Source organism: Lithobates pipiens, unplaced genomic scaffold (assembly GCF_037356315.1).
Source record: "Lithobates pipiens isolate NorthernLeopardFrog02 unplaced genomic scaffold, aLitPip1_a1.2 Scaffold_3, whole genome shotgun sequence".
NCBI lineage: Eukaryota > Metazoa > Chordata > Amphibia > Anura > Ranidae > Lithobates > Lithobates pipiens.
In genome coordinates this window covers 168,252,644-168,275,252 of record NW_027507790.1, presented here as the reverse complement: position 1 = coordinate 168,275,252, position 22,609 = coordinate 168,252,644, and the positions used below count along the sequence as shown (strand labels likewise).

The 22,609-nt window shown below is 42.3% G+C and overlaps 1 protein-coding gene across 1 annotated transcript in view; it reads right to left on the bottom strand.

Annotated features, from left to right (window-relative positions):
- Positions 1-5,464: 5,464 nt before the first annotated feature.
- Positions 5,465-22,609, bottom strand: part of DHFR (dihydrofolate reductase) — a 60,739-nt gene continuing 43,594 nt past the window's right edge. Inside the window, exons 5-6 of the mRNA XM_077462463.1 lie at positions 7,328-7,443; positions 5,465-5,596 (exon numbers count right to left, since the gene is read on the bottom strand). Coding sequence (XP_077318589.1) covers positions 5,518-5,596; positions 7,328-7,443 — 195 coding nt within the window. The 3' untranslated portion in view covers positions 5,465-5,517. The remainder of the gene's footprint in view (positions 5,597-7,327; positions 7,444-22,609) is intronic.

The window sequence follows — 22,609 nt, the reverse complement described above, 5'->3', positions numbered from 1 at the left end:
GGGCATCATGGTTTGGTGCTGCTTTGCTGTGTCAGGGCCTGGACGGATTGATATCATTGAAGGAAAATTAATTCCCAAGTTTATCAAGACATTTTGCAGGAGAATTTAAGGCCATCTGTCCACCAGCTGAAGCTCAACAGAAGATGGGTGTTGCAATGGGACAACAACCCAAGGCATAGAAGTAAATCAACAGAATGGCTTAAACAGAAGAAAATATGCCTTCTGAAGTGGCTCAGTCAGAGTCCTGACTTCAACCCGACTGAGATGCTGTGGCATGACCTCAAGAAAGCGATTCAGACCAGACATCCCAAGAATATTGCTGAACTGAAACAGTTATGTAAAGAGGGCTGGTCAAGAATTACTCCTGACCATTGTGTTCGTCTGATCTGCAACTACAGGAAACGTTTGGTTGAAGTTATTGCTGCCAAAGGAGGTTCAACCAGTTATTAAATCCAGGGCTTCACATACTTTTTCTACCTGCACTGTGAATGTTTACATGGTGTGTTCAGTAAAAACATGGTAACATTTAATTCTTTGTGTGTTATTAGTTTAAGCAGACTGATTGTCTATTGTTGAGACTTAGATGAAGATCAGATCACATTATGACCAATTTGTGAAGAAATCTCATACCAAAAGGGTTCACATACTTTTTTTGCAACTGTGTGTAATATATATATACATACACACACACACACGGCCTAAAGCTCTCCTTCAATCAATTCATCAGATGATGTCAATCTAACACAAGTGGCAAACATTGCTGCATGATTGTGAGGGAGGTGCATTACATTGTAAATGTAAAAAGAACATACAATATCAAATAAAATGAACTTTTAAAAACAGACAGATCTGTAGAGAAAAAAAAATGCATGTAAAAAGCGGGGTTCATTTTTTTTCTTTGGGGAGAAATGTTATTTTGCTAGGGCCTTTTTTTAAATTTTTATTTCGGGGTCTGCAGTGTATACTTGTTGCCCACACAAACATACTTGTGTTGTAAATTAGTGTGCACCAAAGCACCACATATTTATTCCTAATAGCCATAGCTGCCAATATAGGCAATCTCATTTATTAAAAATACCGGGCACTCCTAAAGTGAGAGGTGGAAATTCTGCATGCATAGGCTGCAGCGGGTGGGCAGGTTTTGCAGGATAAAAGCAGTGGCTAGGCTGCACCATCTATAGACAGACCAAGTCTGCCTTTTCTGTGTCAAAGCCAGGCTATACATTGTGCTGTCTGAGAGGGCCTTTATCGCAGCAGGAGGGGTAATGTTTTTTTTGTGCAGTTTTGACTTTTTTTTTTACATTTCCAAGACAATGTAGTGTGGGTACTGCAAAATATAAAATAAAAAGTCTATACTATGAAACGGTTTTGCCCCTGGTCAATCTATAGGAAGTTGGTGACTTTAGGTTTGTTTTTAATGCATAAGCTTTTCTATATTTTTTAGATCTGTTGTGGCAGCTACTGCCACTGATAATTTCAGGTCTATTACCACTTGATTAAAATGGGGGCACTTGGAGCACTGGCATGGGACCCGAGAAGAGGTGGATCAAGGCTGCTCTGTGCAAAACCACTTCACAGAGCAGGTAAGTATGAGGTTTGGTTAAAACACAAATCTCAAGTTAGACCAAGGCCCCTTTTCACACTTGTGCAACTTGTGTCGCAGGACAAGTCGTATTCCATGATATCTGTACCATTTATGCGACTTCAAAGTAGTCCCTGCACTACTTTGGTCCGACTTTGAGGTGACTTGAGGTCCCTAGACCTCAACATTATACAGGCATTGCTTCAAGTCGGGTGAACATCGCAGTAAAATCACACGACTTTCAGGTCGCATAAGTGTTAAAGGAGCCTTACTGGTAACTTGTTTTCCAGCAGTCTTTCAATACAGCACCTGAGAGATCGTAGCTCCTCCTACCAGAGACAGGAAATACCTCTTTGCCAAACTTTAAAAAAAGGAGGCTTCTCCCCACATTTCATCAGTTGTAGTAGAGTACATCTGGCCCGAAACTTAAGCACAACATAGTAAAATACAACATTAGGTCAGGTGGTTGCCATCCTGAAAGACTACTGGAAAACAAGTTACCGGCAAGTTTAACTTGAAATTTCCCAAAATGTCTTTCAGGACAGCACCTGAGAGGACAAGAGACCCAACTAGGGAGGGACAACAGCCTGCAAGACCTTACTACCAAAGGCCTGATGCGTCACTGCCAATATATCCAATCTGGAATGGAAAAAAAAGTGAATATGCTTGACCATGTGGCCAACTTACAAATTTGTTCAGGGGTGGCACCAGTCTATCCTGCCCAAGTGGCTGCAAAAGCTCTAGTGGAGTGAGCACAAACTCCCTATGGCGGGACTAGGTCCATTTGAGTATAGGCTTCTGAGACAGCCATCCCCAGCCACCTGGCAATAGATCTAGTGGCTCTCTGGCCCTTCTTGTTTGTGCACATACAAAACAAATCCAGGGTCTGATGCATATGTACACGGACACCCTTTTATTTAACCACTTGCTGACCACTGCACACCTATATAGGTCGGCACAATGGCAGCGGTGGGCAAATGGGTGCACCATTACGTTCCCTTTAAGAGGGGGTGATAGCGGGCACACACGCCAACTGTGTACAGCCTGACCATGCCTGCAGGAACGGTGGACATCGCCACCAGTCTCCTGGCGATCGTGACGCATTTCCCCATTCTGCCTTGTGTCATGACAGAGATCACTGCTCCCTGTCATCGGGACTCACTGGCAGTGTCATTTATACAGTAATGTGCATTTTTATAGCACTGATCACTGTATAAATGACAATGGTCCCAAAATAGTGTCAAAAGTGTCCGATGTGTCTGCCATAATGTTGCAGTCATGATGATAAAAAAAAAAAAAAAAAAAAGAAGAACGAAAAAAAGCAGATTGCCGCCATTACTAATAATATATAAAAAAAAAAAATTTACTTTTTTTTTTTTTAACCAGAAATGTAGAATACACATCGGCCTAAACTGAGGAAAAACATTTTTTTAAATATTTTTGGGGGATATTTATTATAGCAAAAAATTTGTTTTTTCCCCCCAAAATTTACGCTTTTCTTTTGTTTATAGTGCAAAAAATAAAAACCGCAAAGGTGATCAAATACCACCAAAAGAAAGCTCTATTTGTGGGGAAAAAAAGATGTAACATTTGTTTGGGTGCAACGTTGCACGACCACACCACATTGTCAGTTAAAATGATGCTGTGCTGAATCGCAAAAAGTGCTCTGGTCAGGAAGGGGGTAAAATCTTCTGGGGCTTAAGTGGTTAAAGAAAAAGTGCAGGGGGAGGTGTCAGTGGGGAAAAAACATTACTCCACTGCTGAAGGTGAGGCAGGATACAACAATAATAAAACAAAGTAGCAGTGACCTCATTGCCCAGCTTAGGAGTGTGTATCATGAGTGATTGAACAAAATGATAAATTCTTTGGCAGGTTAGACAAGACATTTATTCCACCTGTGTATTTAGTCATTTGACTGGGATTCCACTTTAATTGAGCATTGAGCAGGAATAGCTGTTCATACATCAAACTCTCTCTAAAGTTCAAGCAGTGCATCACTGTTCGCCTACTTTAATCACCTTATACACTCACTAGGGCTTGTGTGTTTGCACTGGAACCCAACAGCCTTATTTAAGACCTTATAGTCCTAAGCACGTCTTACTATTCAGCAGCAAAACAAACTAGACTTGCCATTACAGCTGATGACACATCTGTCAATTAGCCACCAATTACACATGAATGCACCTGGAGTATGGTCATTACTGAATCTCAGTCCTGACAGTTTTCTATTTATGCGTTAATATTTAATTTCTGTGTGAGCCAAGGGTGGCACGAAAGGTCTAATGGTTTCCACAGTCCCAGACCCTTCCAGTATGTAGTCTGGATAAATATATTCCCTGCAACACATGGAAGCCATCACTTAGGCTGGATTCATACCTGTGCATTTTTAGTGCTTTTTGCATTTTGCAGATTTCTACTACAGTCCATTTAACATGGTTTCCTATGGAACACATTCTGTAGTGTAAATCTGCAAAATGCAAAAAGCACTAAAAATGCCTAGGTGTGAATCCAGCCTAAGACCTAATATACAGAATGTGGGATGATATGGTTAACTTAGTGAAGCCTATCAAATACTTGAAGTAGGGGTCTGTACTGGAGGCTAGTCCTGTCAAATGAAACAAAGGATAGGCAACCTGGGGCCCTCCAGCTGTTGTGGAACTACATTTCCCATGAGGCATTGCAAGACTGGCAGTTAGAATTATGCCCAGAGGCATGATGGGCCTTGTAGCTGGAGGTCCCCAGGTTGCCTACCCCTGAATTAAAGGATATACACAAAACTGAAACTGCAAAGTGTAGTATGGGCAGGTAGAAGTTTGAGGCACACCATTACCAGTAGCACTCTGCCACTGTTTAAGCTTGAACTAGAGAATGCACAGCAAGTCAAAACCATGCAAGTTAAGCACTTTAAAGAGGAAGTAAAGCCTGGAAAAAAAAAAAAATTACACCCAGTAAGGCAAAGTCATAATGAGCATACTCGCTCATTATGAATAACTTACCCGAGATCGAAGCCCCCGAAGCGACCCTCGTCCATGTCCTCCGTCGCTGCCATGAGTATCGCGGCTCCAGTGCCATGACTGGCTGGAGCCGCGATGACGTCACTCCTGCCAGCTGCAATTTCAGTTTTAGGTGAAGTACTTCAGAATGGGCCAACATTGACTGTTCTATGTGTTCTGATCTGCTAACCCTTACACACAGTGAATAATAACTAAAAGACCACAGGAATATTATTTTAACTTATTGGTGGTGCTCCTAAAATAAAATGCTGACACAGGCAAATTACTTTTCAATTTACATATTAAATCACTGAATTTTAAACTTGATACATCAAGTTTCTCCCCATAGGCACTGGTAATGAATACGTAAATTGTTACTAAACCCAGGACCCTGCATTTACTATATCTGGTCTCCCACAGAACATAGAAATGCAATTGTTTTAGTAAATATAAATTGCTAAATATGTTTTCTCATCGGCACTTAAAGGAGTCTTGTGACTTTAATCAGTGTGACTGAGCACTGGTTAAAGCTTGAAGGGGGGAGTCCGATTTTCTATAAGGCTGTATGAAGCTGGAGGACAGTGCCGATTAGCCCTGTGCTAATCACATGCACCCCCCCCCCCCAAAAAAAAAAAAAATGAACTCTTAGGTTCCACAGTGAGTAGAACAAGCATGCTTTACTGCATATACTGACTGATTTTACTGTTGTGGGTTTAGTAAATTCACATCTGATTGATGGTCAGGGGAAAGTAACATATATTTACTTTTTGCATTTTATATTCTCCTTTGAGAAATGTCTTTTGCTTCCAGGTAAGATTAGCTCTTTTTTAAATAAAGTTTAAATTAAAGTTAAATAAAACTAAACAGCCAGTGAAAAATAGTAAAACAGTAAAAAAAAAAAAATCTTTATTGTGCAGCAAATTTACAGTAAACGTGAACAAATTATAGCATCTTTTCATAGACTTCAAACTTGTACTGAATACCGTTTTCCTCCTGCATTTCAGAAGATATACCCGGATACCTGTGCAAGATAGGGAATAGAATTAATTATTTCACATGATGGCACAAACACTGCAAATGTAAACGATATGCATAATGATGGTTTTGTCAGTAAAAGGTTGATGCTGAAATATGATTGGATAAGTTTATGTATACCTATCTGTTAAGTGGCACAGTGGTGTAGTGGTTAGCACTCTCACCTAGCAGTAAAAAGGTTCGAATCCTAACCACGCCACTACCTGCCTGGTTTTTGCATGTTCTCCCTGTGCCTGCGTGGGTTTACTCCAGGTACTCTGGTTTCCTCCCACTCTCCAAAAGACATGCACGTAGGTTAATTGGCTTCTGTCCAAAATTGGCCCTAGTATATGAATGGGGACCTTGGATTGTGGGCTCCTTGAGGGTAGGGACTGATGTGAGTGTGCAATGTACAGGGATAGGGACAATTGTAGACACTCACTCAGGTTGAACTGGTGTCTTTATTCAACCTTACTATGTAACCTATATGGTCCATATCCATATAGAAACGCTTATAAAGGGCTGAAAAATTACTTCCAGGTATTGTATATTTTACATGAGTTTAGACTTGTCCACCTTGGACAAACGTATCTATGTATGTACACCATACCTAGCTGATGCCTCTGAAAGCTGGAAATCATTGAAGTAGACACGATTACTCCAATCATCTCCTCTTGCTTCCAGGTCCGGTGCTGAGCAGCTGGCCTGCTGCATTGTAAACACAGGAAAGGTTGGCCTCTCCATATGGCCTTGCACTATTTAGAGAACAATTTGTATCTTCTAAATGGCTGCAAAGCGTTCTCTAAATAGATGAGGTGGAGAGCATGACCTCACTACCCCGCCTCTCTATTTCATCCAATCAGAGAACACTTGAATTCATTCAGAAAATGGGAGGCATTCTCTGAATGCCATCTGTGCCGAGTGGCCGATCACCTGTGTTCACAATGCAGCAGGCCAGCTGCTCTCCACGTGACCTGGAATCAAGAGATCACTTGAGTAGCCGTGTCTACATCAATGGTTTTGTAGCTTCCAGGGACATCAGCCAGGTATGGTGTATACACAGTTACACTAGAACAATCTAACCATATATAAACTATCCACACCAGGATTTTCTTTACCATTAAGCTAAAAAAATAAATAAAAAGTCCAAATGTTGCCAAGTGTTCTTGCTTCCAGGCATTGATCCCAGCTGGTGACCATTTTTAATCAGACACGATGTGGCATAAGATGGGGACAAATTGCAATCTCATTGTACAATATCTGTGTAGCCATTAGATTTATCAGAAAGATGTAATGTGAGGGACTACCTAAAAAAAAATCCATCTAATCAGGTATCTCAGTGGGATAAAAATGAGTACTATGTGCAAATGAATGCATCTGTTGCCACTAGAAGACCAGCATCATGAAAGGTTGGAGAAACCGAAGACGACATGCTCAAAGACTGAACATTAACTTGTAAAGATAATTGAAAGAAAATGTTTCCCTTAAAGCATTTTGGGTAGGGCTACATGTAGAGTTTTAATTGTAATATTATAATAAATTATTAAGAAACGTAAAAACACTAGTTGGCAATTAACGTATCTAAAAGTTCACTGAGATCCAAGTGTTGCTAATGAGTGGACGGTCAACAAGTGGTCTAAGTAGACAAAAAAAATAAAAAATCTTGTGTTTAGTGTCCTATAATGATGTTACACAATCATATACATTCACTCCCGATTATAAAACCAAATTTTCTTACTCTGGCAGCAGCTTGTATGACTGGAGATCAACGTCTGGTAGAAATGTGTCGCATTCAAATTCCTGCTGAATTCTGGTTATAAACAGCCTCTGGCTAACAGGTTTGTCCATAACTTCCTGCATAGAAAGAAACAGAAATTATGCTTTTTAGGAGACCCGTAAACTAGGTAAGTATTTCTGCTAGTATGGTAAATGATCGTATTGTGATTAATAGCCAAACTACAGTCACACTATTGCAAAGGCGTAAAATGTGCGTTTCTGCAATGCGCAACTGTTTACTTTGTGTTGCCATTCATTTTAAGTGTCTGGTACTCTGACCTCTGTAGTGTGATAGTCTTTAAAATAATCAACATGAATGCCCATTTACCCCAGCCGGGTCCTCTGCGGCACGTTAAATGCATGCATGTTAACGTGTGTTTGTTTGCGCATGGCATTAAAGTAATTGTAAAGTCATAACTTAATGCATTCTCTGTCTTAATGTAAAAAACATTTTCTGTGCAGCTCCTCACAAAAAAATACTTACCTGAGCCCAATTTCGATCCAGCACTGATCTCCCTCCTCACTGGACTGTGTCAATAGAGCCCGCATGTGTGCCACCATAGGAAGTGGCTTCCTAGGGTGGTACACGAAGAAGAGGAGGATCCCAGAGCACCATCGGGGGACCCCAGTGAAGGAGGATCTGGGCTGTTTTGTGCAAAACCATTGCCCGGATCAGGTAAGTATAACATGTTTTCATTTTTTTATCTTTCAAAAATAACCTTTACAATTAAAGTTAAGGCAGCTCATTAATTTGAATGGACAGTCCAACACACCATAATGGACCAAAAAGTATGCACGCAGCATTTTCAGGAGTGCACTCCGATTCAAGTGTGCTGAGGTGCCATTCAGAATGAATGGCATTGAAACGCATGACACACATACTGTACGTTACTGTAGCACAATGGATACCAGTAAACAAACATGGTGATAAAATTGCATCATAACAACTCTCGTTATTAAGGGTTCTTTCTGAAAAGTAGTCTGTGCTTCTCCATATTCTATGGATAAAAATTTTGTGTACGGTCTCTTGCAACTAGGAGATTTAATCACTACGTGTAGCAAATGATCTCTAAGTAAAAGGAGCACATGGCTGCCTAAAGAGCAAGGCTATACACAATGCTTCATTCACATGCAATTTATCGCTACAAGATGTTACTAGTGTAGTGTAGTCTGCTCCATGGGAAGCCAGTTATTTAGCGATCATTTGCAACACTTAGAGATTAACCTCTTTAGTACCACGCTATAGCCAAAAGACGGCTACAGCGTGGTACTAAAGTTCTGGGAGGGCATCCATAGATGTCTACCCACAACCCCGCCCCCTGTGTAGCACATTGCGCACACTCTGATCATAATGCTCCTTGGACACAGCTGATCACAGGTCGGGGTAAAGGGCCAAGTATAGTGGCCTTTACCATGTGATCACCTGTGTCCAATCACAGCCAGTGGCGTCACTAGGGTTGGGGTCACCTGGTGCAGAAAACATTGGTGTCACCCCCTCTCCACCAACTATAGTCCCCCTCAGTACAGACCCCCCCCACTAAGTACAGACCCCCCCTCCCACAGTATAGATCCGCCTCACTAAGAACAGACCCCCCTTCATCAGTATAGGCCCCCCCCACTAAATGCAGACCCCCCTCCCTCAGTACAGACCACCCTCTGTTAGTATAGACCCCCTCACTCAGTACAGACACCCCCATCAGTGTAGAATCCCCCCTCTTAGTATAGAACCCCCCTTAGTGCAGACCCCCCACATCAGTATAGAATCCCCCTTAGCACAGACCTCATCAGTATAGACACCCCCCTTAATACAGACCCTTCCATCAGTATAGACACCCCCCCACATTATAGACACCCCCCAATTAGTGCAGACCCCCACAGTATAGACACCCCCTTAGTGCAGACCTCCCCTCCCATAGCTCTGTGTGTCCCTCTGGCTCCTCCTCCTTCCCCTCCTCATTGGATGTAAACAGAGGAGAAGGCGCCGGCGGCTTTAGTCTGCTCCACTGACACAGAGCGAAGTACCAATAACTGGCAAGCCTGTCAGCACTTTTACATGGGTCATCAGGGCAGAATCATCAGTGCACATCAGTGAAGAAAACTTATTCGCAAAATTTTAGAACGGAAGCAAAAAAATAAAAATAAAAAAAATCCCCCAACCCCACATTTTTTTAAATATTTTTTTCATTTGTGTAGCAATGGTGATTAAATACCACCAAAAGAAAGTTCTATTGGTCTCAAAAAAATATATATAAAAAATTTCCTATGGATACAGTTGTTGCATGACTGTGCAATTGTCATTCAAAATGAGGCAGAAAGCAGAAAATTGGCCTAGGCAGGAAGGGGTGAAAGTGCCCAGTATTGAAGAGGTTAAAACCTCTAGCGATTTTCATAGCAGGATTGAGCAACTATAGTTCCTCTGTGTAGCTCCAGCCTACTCAAGTAACTGCCAGCAAATAGTTAAGCCCGAGCCTGGTGGCCATACACCAATCTAAAATTGAGTTGTGGGTGGCCCTGTTGGCTTCCTTCACGCAACAAAAGTTGATATTTTAATCAACTTCTGTTGGAGCTGGATTGAAAATCCCTCAACCAAACAGATTGCATCCAATCAGGTGTAAGCATTGTTCAGGTATTCAGCAACCATTGGAGCAGCAACTGCTGAATACGATAGCCAGCTGCCAACATTCCTCTATTGTACAGAGCAGGCAAGTAGGACATTTATTATTATTATTATTTTTTTTTTTTAAATAACAAACACCTTTTAATATAATTTTAAGTCTCTCGTATTTAGTCCAAATTAAAACCAGTAATAGAAAGTGGAGACACACACAACATTCAGAAAAAAATCCTTAATATTGAGGTGTAGTGAAGCTTAACAGCCTGCAGAGGCCTGACTCCTGAGGGCAGCTTCATATTGCTTTAATGGCTATCTGTCAGGCTAAAACTGTTAAGCAGATCAATCTCACACTGTTTTGATACGTGAATAAAGTGGCAGGAATTAGTGGGGAATTCTGTCCAAAGGCCAGGCATAGACGATTAGAATTTCGGCCTGTTCAGTATGGACCGGCTGAGATTTGAACCACCTATGGGCAAGCTGATTGTACACAAGACGATCCATCAATCAACTTGGGTACAAGCAACATGTTGGAATTTTCCATGCGATTATGGCCACTAATCATTGTATTCTCCCGGCAGGCTCCCAGTGCTCATCTGCCAAGAGAACATAATAGGGCTGTGGTTGGCATTCCCCCATCAACAATGACTGCGTTGATGGGGGAATCAAGCGATTGTCTTCCCTCCAACTTGTGGTTGCAGGAAATAAAAATGGCAACATCTGTGGCCTGCCAAAGGCTTGCATTTTATCTGTTTTGGATATACCCAGCAGGGTAAGTCACCTACCTGTTTGCCCAAGAACCCCACAAGCACCATTTATATTTATAATGGAATCACAGAATGACTCCATGAACAATGCCACCCTTTTATGGAGTCAACATGTCCAACTGTCATGTACACATGGGCAAATTTGGTTATTTACATTTTTTGAACAATCCTTTATTGCTGCAAACACCGATAACTTCTGTAAATAATCTATAACTACAGACTTAAAGGGGGTCATTTACTAAAGCGGGTGCAAAATCAGGCTAATTTCTGCAGAGAAACCAATCAGCTTCCAATCTCAGCTTGTTCAATTAAGCTTTGGCAATGAAACCTAGAAGCCGATTGGTTTCTATGCAGAAGGGAGACTCATTTTGCACTCTTCAGCTTTAGTAAATAAACCTCAAAGTGTTACTAAACCCACGACAGTAAAATCAGTCTGTATATGCAGTAAAGCATGCTTGTTATACTCAATATGGAATCTAATAGGTTAGCCCACTGCATTGTGTAATAAAGGTTGTTTGATCCTGTCTCTCTGATCCTCCCCTTCTTCCACTGACTCCAGACCATTTCCTGATAGAACATAGCAATAGGGGCACAGGCTGCACATGCTCAGTTTGGTGTGTATTGCTAGAGAGGTTGTTTTTTTTTTTGTTTTTTTTTGGGAGAGAGTGACACAGAGCACAGGGCCAATCAGCACTGTCCAGACAGAGGGCCAGGGGAAAATAAAAACTCCTCCTACAAGCTTTAAGTAGACAGTAACAGAAGTCACAAGACTGCTATCAGGCCTGGACTGGGACAAAAAATAGGCCCGGGCATTTTAGGCTGAGCGGCCAATTTTTTGAGGGACCTTTACAAAGCAGTCCCCTTTATATTACTGTCCCTGCAATAATGCCCCCCCCCCCCCTTACTCTCGGTTCACTGTGCAGATCTCAAGCTCCTCTCGGCCCCCTGCTTCCGCACGGGCCTCTCTTAGAGTTTGTAGAATTTCCACTTACTGCAAGGGGGAGCTCTATGGACTCTGGTGTAAAAAGGAGAACTCTGATGTAAGGAGGGTCTCTGTTTAACCACTTGCCGACCGCCGCACGACGATGTACGTCGACAGAATGGCACGGGCAGGCATATGGGCGTACCTGTACGTCCCTGCCTTCCCGCGGGTGGGGGGCCCGATCGGGCCCCCCCCGGTGCCTGCGGCGGTCGGTATTCGTTCGGGAGCGATCCGGGATGAGATGGCGGCCATTCATTCATGGCCACCCCCTCGCGATCGCTCCCGACGAATGGAAATGCTCCGTGACATCACTTCCTCTCCTGTAATGTAAACACAGGAGAGGAAGTGATGTAATCTCTCCTCCGTGTCGGTATTTTTCGTTCCGACACCGAGGAGAGAGGATCGGTGAGTTGCACCAACACTACACTACACAGTAGAACATGCCAGGCACACTCACACCCCCCCGATCACCCCCCCAATTACCCCTGCCCCCCAGTCACAGTGACACCAATGTCATTTTTTTTTTTTTTTGCATTGGTGTCATTTGTGACTAATAACTGTTAGGGCAGTTAGGGTTAGCCCCCTTTAGTTCTAAGGTACCCCCCTAACCCCCCCAATAAAGGTTTAACCCCGTGATCACCCCCCGTCACCAGTGTCACTAAGGCTGGGTTCACATTGCAGCGGTTTATGAGAACGGATGTGATTCGCACCACACTGCAGTGCAAATCACATCCGATCTCTGTGCGATTCGAGTTCAGCCATACAGATAGTATGGCTGAATTTGCGTCGCACCCGCTGCAAATTCGCACGGGACCCTTTTTTTGGTCCGCAGCAGAATCGGATCGCATGGGTGTTCACACCATGCGATCCGAGTTTGCAGATCGCACTGCGATATGCGAACTGATCTGGGGGTGTCATTAACATTTCACTGACACTCCCAGCAGTTCGCATAGGGCAGTGTGAACTGCCGCCGGGAGGCATGCGATGCGGGAACCCGCCGCGGATTCGTGGCGTTCCTGCATCGCTCCAGTGTGAACCCAGCCTAATAAGCGATCATTTTTCTGATCGCTGTATTAGTGTCACAGGTGACGCTAGTTAGGCAGGTAGGTATTTAGGTTCGCCGCAGCTTTTTATAGCGCCAGGGACCCCCATATACTACCGCATAAAGCCCCCTGATTGCCCCCTAGTTAACCCTTTCACCAGTGATCACCATATAACTGTTACAGGTGACGCTGGTTGGTTAGTTATTTTTTTATAGTTTCAGGGCACCCGCCATTTATTACCTAGTCTCACTAGTGTACCCCTAAATTTAGGGGTGTCTACTTTCCAAAATGGGGTCATTTGGGGGGGTTTGTGCCATCTTGGCATTTTATGGCCTTCAAAACTGTAACGCCCTTAGAAAGCCTGAAGGCGGTGCTTGGTTTTTGGGGCCCCGTACGCGGCTAGGCTCCCAAAAAGTCCCACATATGTGGTATCCCCGTACTCAGGAGAAGCAGCAGAATTTATTTTGGGGTGTCATTTCACATATGCCCATAGCATGTGTGAGCAATATATCATTTAGTGACAACTTTGTGTAAAAAAAAAAAAAAATTTTTTTTTTGTCATTATTCAATCGCTTGAGGCAAAAAAAAAAAATATTCAATGGGCTCAACATGCCACTTATCAATTTCCTTAGGGGGTCTACTTTCCAAAATGGGGTCATTTGGGGGGGGTTTTGTACTGCCCTGCCATTTTAGCACCTCAAGAAATGAGATAGGCAGTCGTAAACTAAAAGCTGCGTAAATTCCAGAAAACGTACCTTAGTTTGTAGATGTGACAACTTTTGCGCAAACCAATAAATATACAGTTATTGACTTTTTTTTTTACCAAAGACATGTGGCTGAATACATTTTGGCCTAAATGTATGACTAAAATTGAGTTTATTGGATTTTTCTAATAACAAAAAGTAGAAAATATCATTTTTTTTCAAAATTTGCGGTCTTTTTACGTTTATATCGCAAAAAATTAAAATCGCAGAGGCAATCAAATACCATCAAAAGAAAGCTCTATTTGTGGGAAGAAAAGGACGCAAATTTTGTTTGGGTACAACATTGCATGACCGCGCAATTACCAGTTAAAGCAGCGCAGTGCCAAATTGTAAAAAGACCTCTGGTCATTGACCAGCAAAATGGTCCGGTCTGAAAGTGGTTAAAGCCCCCCTCTTGCATCAGAGTACACAGAGCACCTCTTAAATTTGTATATGTATGTATGTTTTTTATAAATACACACACACACACACACACACACACACACACACACACACACACACACACACACACACTGGGAGGCAGGAGAGAGGGTGAGCTTATTCACCCCAGGATGGAGGCTCAGACGCAGGTTGCCTGCAGCTTTTATCTTCTTCTGTGTTCAATCTTCCTTCACATCTGCCCGGGGATGTGTGGGCGGGGCAGACAGGAGGAGGCGGAGGAACAGTGTCCGAGCAGAGTGGAACTGTCAGCGGCGGCTCTGAGGCTGAGCTTTGTGTGAGACACGCAGCTCAGCCCATCAGCCGCTAACATAATTTGTAGTTGAGCTGGAGCCTGGACATGAAACAGGCATGGCAGTAAGTGAGTGGAGGCTGCAGCCTGTTAACCCTCTCCAGGCTGCGGGTGCCGCTTACCCCCATGCTGTGCGGCCTGATCATCAACAAGCCATGGAGTGGATGGCCCTGGCCCACCGGGCAAATGCCCGGTCTGCCCTATGGCCAGCCCCGGCCTGACTGCTATATCCTGATGATGAGCAAAGGCATTTATCATTTTATATTTACTAAAATTATTGCATTTCCATGTCCTGTGGGAGACTAGATATTGTGAATGCAGGGCCCTGGGTTTAGTAACACTTTAAGTAAGCAGAGCATTCCTGTGTTGGTTGTGGTTTAGATGCATTTGCCTCTTAAAAGTTTACCCCAATCTGTTATAGAAGAGCTCCAGGATACACAAAAATGTATAATCTAATGAAATGGCCGATTTGCACATACTGTGATCTACGTTGCTAAAAAAGGGCCATGTGGCGACACATTGTGGTGTGCTGGCAAATCATTCATATTGAATGGGCTGCCTTAACACAACATACAAGTAAAGTCAGAATCAGCCCTAAAAGATTATAGTACCCATATTCTACATTACAATTGAAATAGGGTAATCATGTTTTATGCCAGATAATGGGACCATAGACTATTTCCTAGGTATGCAGCTAGTAGCGTCTATTTACTAGAGAACAGCTGGTGCCTCTTTCAATTTAAAATCAGTCCCAACACATTTCTTCCCAAAGCACCTTCTACTGTGCCAACTACCTTTTCCAGCATAATTTCCCTGGGTGTCTACTCCCAATCCTGAGGTTGTGTTCAGTAGTTTTAAACCATCTTCAATCAGACAGCAATGGTCCCAGTAGATACAGTGCTATCACTCCTGTCATGCTCATTTGGAATACTGTATTTGCTGGCGTATAAGACTACCTTTTACACTTAAAAAAAATGCCCAAAAATTGGGGGTCGTCTTATACACCGGGTATACAGGTATACAATGCTGCCCGATGGATGTCAGCCCCCAAATGTCTGCTAATACTGTATGTGGCTTCAGCAACAAACAGTATACTCCGTTGAGCCAATCCCGGCGAGCGATGTATTCTATTAATGAATACAGAGCCAGCTTGGATTGGAGTAACAACCACTGCCAATTGGCTTTGAGAGAGAGAGAGAGAGAGAGAGAGAGAGAGGCAAGGGCTGATGATGCTACAGCCTCTGCCAATCCAAGCAGGCGTTGTATTCATTAAAATAATACACTGCTCACCATACTTCCCTGGGTAAATCCATTCACTGATCTCCTACTACTATACATCCTGCTATTTGCCTTTGAGGTCTGAGGCACCCAAGAGGGACAGGTAAATCTGGGACATATGACAGGGGGGTTATTAAATGCATTTTGGTGGACAATTCCCATAGAATGTAACCCAACAGTGGTATAGGTTTGGTTAGTGAAAAATTCTACTTTCCAGAGTTGTGGCATTCAATAGATCTCTGTTTGTGTTATTATTGTTTGATTTACTTTATGACATATCACAGCATGGCAGATGAGTAGTTGGCATTCTTGCTTTGTATTTTTTAATCGTTCTAATGTTTTTTTAAAACGGTGTTGCCTCAGAAGGGGGGTAGTCTCATACCGCGAGTATTGCCCAAAACCTATGTTTTCACTTGAAAAATAGGGGGTCGTCTTATACGCCCAGTCGTCTTATACGCCGGCAAATACGGTACCTCACATGCCAAATTGCTTCTATGTAAATCCATACATCCAATTTATTTGTCCTAGGACTTTAAATGAGGCACACATACAACTAATGAATAACTAGTTTCCAACATTGTTGTTTAACCTCCTCCCACCTGCCGTATTAGGGAAATGATGGCAGACGGGAACCCCTGTCGTTCTGGGGCGAAGTCATATGACGTCGCCTTAGCATTACCGCTCTCACATGACCCCGATCTTGGTAAAGAGCCGATGATGTGGCTTTTTACCAATGTGATTGGCTATGGCCAATCACAGCCGATCACATGTAAACGCGGAAGTGCCATTTACAGTCTCTCCTCACACTCTGGAGAGCCGATCAATGTAATCTCCTTGTAGGAGGAGACTGTACAGGTAATCAGGGCACTGATGATCAGTTCCCTGATTACAGTGCAGCTGCAACAGTGCTCAGCAAGTGATGCCAGTCATTGCCCATCAGTGAGGCCAATAAATGCCTATCAGTGACACCAATCAGTGCCTGCTCATCAGTGTCACCCAGTGCCGTCCATCAGTGCGGCATATTAGTGCCACCTATCAGTGCAGCATATTACTGCCTCCTCACTAGTGCCACCTATCAGTGCACATCAGTGAAAGGAGAAAAATTACTAAATTTACAAAATTTTCTGACTGAAATTAAGAAAAACCTTTATTTTTAAAAAAATTTCTGTCTTTTTAAGCAAAAAAAAACCAAAAAAAAAAAACCCAGTGGTGACTAAAGCAAAAGAAAGCTCTATTTGTGTGAAAAAAATTATAAAATTTTCACTTGGGTACAGCGTTGCATGACCACACAAATGTCATTCAAAGTGTGACAATGCTGAAAGCTGAAAATTGGCCTGGGCAGCAAGAGGGTGAAAGTGCCCTGTATTGAAGCGGTTAATAAATATTGCATACAAAGAGAGGATAAAATGGTAACAAGCTGATTTGTAGTGAATCCATATTAATGCGTTTCATACATAATTAAGTATAATGTTGATTATATACAATCAAACTGTCAATACATAGTTAAAACAAAAGTTGTATCCGAAAGCTTGACGCGTTTCACGACTCCGTTCACTTCTTCAGGAGTAGATGCAGGCTTGTTTTCTCTCGGATACAATACATCAGACATGTAACATACCTAATGGTATCTCGTAATACATAGAGTAATGCCAACCTTAAAAGCCCCCTAATGGGCTCTCATACTTACAAATCAGCTAATAGAAACGATAAATATGTATAAGTGATTGCCAGGAGAGTCTCCTCCAGGAGCTGTGGAAGTGTGAATCAGCGAGAACTCAAGGGGACAAACAGGAAGCAGATTCAACGTGGGTGGGCAATCCATGATGGCACCCAAAATAGTGTCTATAGAATGAAGTTTCAACTATGCATTATAATGATAAAATAACATCAAAATGGGTAATGAGCAAGCAAAAAAAAAAGTGCAATGCTGGCTGCAATATAGCAGTGAATACATATAGTGAGAGTGTGTAAAAGGTGCCTAATGGCATAAGGAAGGGAAAGGCACCTAACCCCTTTTCACACAGGCAATCAGATCCGCCCGTTTCTTCTTTGGTGTGTCGGATGTTAGTGGACACATGTTCGCTGACACATGTTCGCTGACACCTGCCTCCATCCGATAAGAAACAACGGATGGTGGTCCTATTCCCCATCCGTCTGGCGGATCAGATAGAAACATACAGTTGGTTCGTTTCTATCTTGCCCCATAGAGGAGAGCGGGACCTGTCATCGGCCTGCTCAGCGGGGATCAGTGGAGACATCCTCCACTGAGCAAGAGTATTCCGCCAGAGGGGGCCTTGGTCTAGTTTTAGTACGCCCAATCTGCAGGAATAGTCATAGTGATAAAGTATCTGGGACCGGAGCCAGAGTGGACAGATACAAGCGTATGTTAGGTACACCCATAGTTTTTTTTTTCGTTCAACCCGCAGAAAAATGAGCGCAGTGATCTTCCCCGCTGAACTATTGTGTTCTGATAGGAAGACTGCCAGCGTTGATTGGATGCTAGTTTTTCAGCACGCTTGCTGGACAGAAGCCAGTCGCAAGACCGACTTCTGTGATAGGGAGCTGTACATGCGGGCCGAAAGTTGGCCAGTTCCCATCAAATCAACTGTTTTCTGATGATTTCTGGTCTGTGTGTACCCAGCCTAAGGGGAAGATTGGAAGAGGACTTGATGTGTCAAGTTACAGGCAGAGGAGAAAGGTGGCCCTGGGTTGTGGACAAGTACTGGAATAGCCCAGATTTGGGCTGTGTTGGTCATTCACACTTGTGTTATAATGCAGAGAAATGCATATCGTACCAAAAACATTTTTTTTAATGCCGCTCATTCCAGCCTATGCAATGCCTTTTGGGGAAAAAACAAACAAACCTATGTGTACATATAAATACACTGGTGTATATTACATACTCACACAGACGTATGTATGAATGCACCCTAAACCAGTTGAAGGGTGGAAGGAAGTAGAGCCAAGAAATGCCATTCTGATATGCAGTTTGGATCCTGATCAGATAGGCGTTTATTGATTTGTATTGCTTGCCCCTGCACTAACCCCAAACAAATGAAAACCTTTTATTATCATGTGAACCTAGCCTTAGTGCTTTTTACCCTCACAAAATGGTGTTTTTTGGACACTACATTGCCTTTACCTTCTGTGATCAGTTTAGATACAAATAGTGCTAAGTAGACTACTTTAATATCCATTGCTGCATGTTCATTTTATAAAATTGCATATAACCATCCTTATTACAAATGATGAAAGCCAGAGGAAGGGAAATATTTTTAAATATAAAGCAGCGCCTTTTAGGCAACAGGAAATCAGCATTCTGGGGGCTGCTTTCATGTTTCACATCACAGATGATTGAGGAGTTGTTTACATTAAAATGGCTTAAAGGCATGGGGCAACATCCACTCTTGAAACACTTCAATCACTGAAACTTTTCCTTCAATGAGCAGCTCTATAATAGACATAAATACACTGATTAGGGCCATATAAAATAGCAAGTAAACATGTTTTGGGGCCTGCAATCAGTGACACGCTAGGCATTATATAGCTACTTGTTCCCCATTCAGAGGGAAATCTTCCAGCTCCCATTTAATTTGCAGCACTGAGATGTCAGGTGACCAAAGGCTGAATGCCACAAAGAAAGCAGATAATGGAAGACGAAAATAGTTACATAGTTAATCAACTGTACCTATAAAATATTAGTATCCAGTCATATGTGCATTTAGGAAAGAATTTAGGCCTTTAAGACAATCTACTGAGCTGGCCAGAGCCAGCTCTTGAGGGAGTCTATTACACATTTTCACAACTCTTACTGTATTGTATGGAGATCAAATCTCTTTTCCTCCTGATGTAAAGAGTGCCCCCTTGTACTCTGATAACCTTAAGGTGAATAACTCAAGTTTCACTTATAGATCCCTTACGTATTTATACATGTTGATCATATGCCCTCTTAATCTCCTCTTCGCAAGAGAATAAATTGAGTTCCTCTAATCTCTCCTCATAGAGGAGCTCTTCCATGCCTCTTATCAGTTTGGTTGCCCTGTCTCCAGTTCCCAGATATCAATTTTTGTGAACTGGTGCCCAAAACTGAACTGCATATTCCAGATGAGGTCTGGAATGTACAGGGGCAAAATGATATCTCTCTCTGCAGTCCATACATCTTAATACAAGAAATGACTTTGCTCCGTTTAAAAACCACAGCTTGGCATTGCATGCTATTATCAAGTCCATGATCTACCAGAACATCCAGTTCCTTCTCCACCTCTGATTGACACAGTTGTACTCCCCCTAGTATGTATGATGTATGCATATTCTTAGCCTCCAAGTGCATAACTTGACATGTATCAACCTTAAACCTCATTTGCCTCATAGTTGCCCAATTAAAACACAGCAGTGAGATTGGCTTGTAAATTGGAGACATCCTGCAAGGACGTTATTCCACTACATAGTTTGGTGGCATCTGCAAAGACCGAAATTGTACTTTTAATCCCAGACCCCATATCATTTATAAATCTATTAAAAAGTAAGGGTCCCAACGTTGAACCTTTGGGTACACCACTAACAACCATAGACCATTAAAGAGAGTCCCTAAAAATTTAAAAAACAATGGCTTTGAAATGACAGAGCTCAATTGTTTTACAATCCGTGGGTGTATGCCATCTGGTCCAGGTGCTTTATTCTGAATATTTCTGGACCGTATGACTTGAGCAATGGGGCTCAAGCAAGTATTTGGGGTCAATATCATCCCCAATATGGTCATGGGCTCTCCAATGCTCCTTTGTATACACAGAGCTGAAGAAGCTATTTAATACATTTGCCTTCTCTTTGTCCCCAGTCTTCCACTCAAGATTATTTTGTACAGGGCTTACCATGCTCAGAATGCATCAAGGTAAAAATATATGTTTTTTGTACTCACCGTAAAATCCTTTTCTCTGAAGTTCATTGACTGACACAGCATCTTCATCTTTACCTCTCCTGAAGGTGGGGACCCCAATGTCAAGATGAAGATGCTTTGTCCGTCAATGAACGAAAGAAAAACCTTTAATCGTAAAAGTGATTTGTAAATTCTTGCTTTTTTTCCATAACACGTTCTACTTTCCTGCTCTGTGCAGTGGTTTTGCAAAGCAGCCCGGATCCTGCTCTTCTCGGGTCCCTTGCCTCTCCATCCTGCCAAATACCCCACAGCAAGCAGCTTGGAATGAGGGCATTTGAGCCGAGCTGCTGCTCTGTTTTTAACAACTGTGCATTTACATTAAAAGGATTACAGGCTGCAAAGCTTCTGGGCCAACAGAGCTAAAATTTTGGGGTTTCTTTCTAAACTTGAAGCTAAATTTTTCCATAACGTCTATAGCTACAGAGATGAATGATGATTTGATTTAAAGTACCTTTACTGCTTGTTTAGAATATGTAACTACAGTGGGAGCAAGAATTGGGACTACAATTCACAGAGAAGCAAGTGGAGAGACTTGCTCTCTTTTCTTGTAAAACTTCTGTTTGCGTTAACCACAAGGAGGTGGGATATAAAGGTGCTGACCCAGTAGTATTACAGTTGTGCTATAAGCTTACACAAAAACTTTTTTCACTCGTGGTTAGTGTTTGGCTGAAGCCATTTATTATAAATCCACTGTAGTCTTAAAAAATCATAACGAAAACACAAACTATCCAAATGACCATGATCAAAAGTGAACAGTGCTTTTGGCCTAACATGTACACAAGTTGACACAAAGGAGTTGACACAAAGGAGTTTGGATGGCTATTAAAAAAAAGGTAACCATCCTCACCTTTGATCTGTTTGCTTGTAATTAGTGTGTGGGCGTGTATAAAAGGTCAATGAGTTTCTGGACTCCTGACAGACCCTTGCATCTTTCATCCAGTGCTGCACTGACGTTTCTGGATTCTGAGTCATGGAGAAAGCAAAAGAATTGTCAAGGGATCTGCGAAAAAGGTAGCGGAACTGTATAAAACGGGAAAGGGATATAAATAGATATCCAAGGAATTGAGAATGCCAGTCAGCAGTGTTCAAACTATAAATCAAGAAGTGGAAAATTAAGGGTTCTGTTGAAACCAAACCACGGTTAGGTAGCCCAACTAAGATTTTAGACACAACTGCCAGGAAATTTGTTTGGGATGCAAAGAAAAACCCACAAATAACTTCAGGTGAAATACAGGACTCGCTGAAATCATGTGGTGTGGCTGTTTCAAGATGCACAATAAGGAGGTACTTGAAGAAAGATGGACTGCATCCAGAAGAAATCCATTACTACTCAATTGCCACAAAGTACCCCACTTACAATACGCCAAACAGCACAGAGACAAGCCTAAAACCTTCTGGTACAAAGTCATTTGGAGTGATGAGACCAAAATTGAGCTTTTTGGCTACATTTGGAGAGGAGTCAAGGCCTATGATGAAAGGTACACCATTCTTACTATGAAACACGGGATGTGGATCGCTGATGTTTTGGGGATGTGGGAGCTACAAAAAAGCACAGGAAATTTGGTCAAAATTTATGGCAAGCTGAATGTAGTATTGTTATCAAAAAAATACTGGCGGAACATTTTCATTCCTCAGCCAGGAAGCTGCGCTTGGGACATGCGTGAACATTCCAAAATGACAATGATCCAAAATACAAAGGCCAAGTCAACCTGTCATTGGCTACAGCAGAATAAAATGAAGGTTCTGGAGTGGCCATCTCAGTCTCCTGACCTCAATATCATTGAGCCACTCTGGGGAGGATCTCAAAAAACGTCCAGCTCATGCAAGATAGCCCAAGAATTTACAGGAACTGGAGGCTTTTTGCCAAGAGGAATGGGCAGCTTTACCATCTGAGAAGATAAAGAGCCTCATCCACAAATACCACAAAAGACTTTAAGCTGTCATTGATGTTAAAGGGGCCAATACACAGTATTAAGAACTTAAGTATGTCAACTTTTTATCAGGGTCATTTGGGTCCTGTTTTCATTATGATTTAAAAAGAGTAAACACAATTGATTGATAATAAATGGCTTTAGCCAAACACTAACCATGAGTGAAAGAAATGTTTTTGTGTTATCATTAATATTCTCTGAAAAT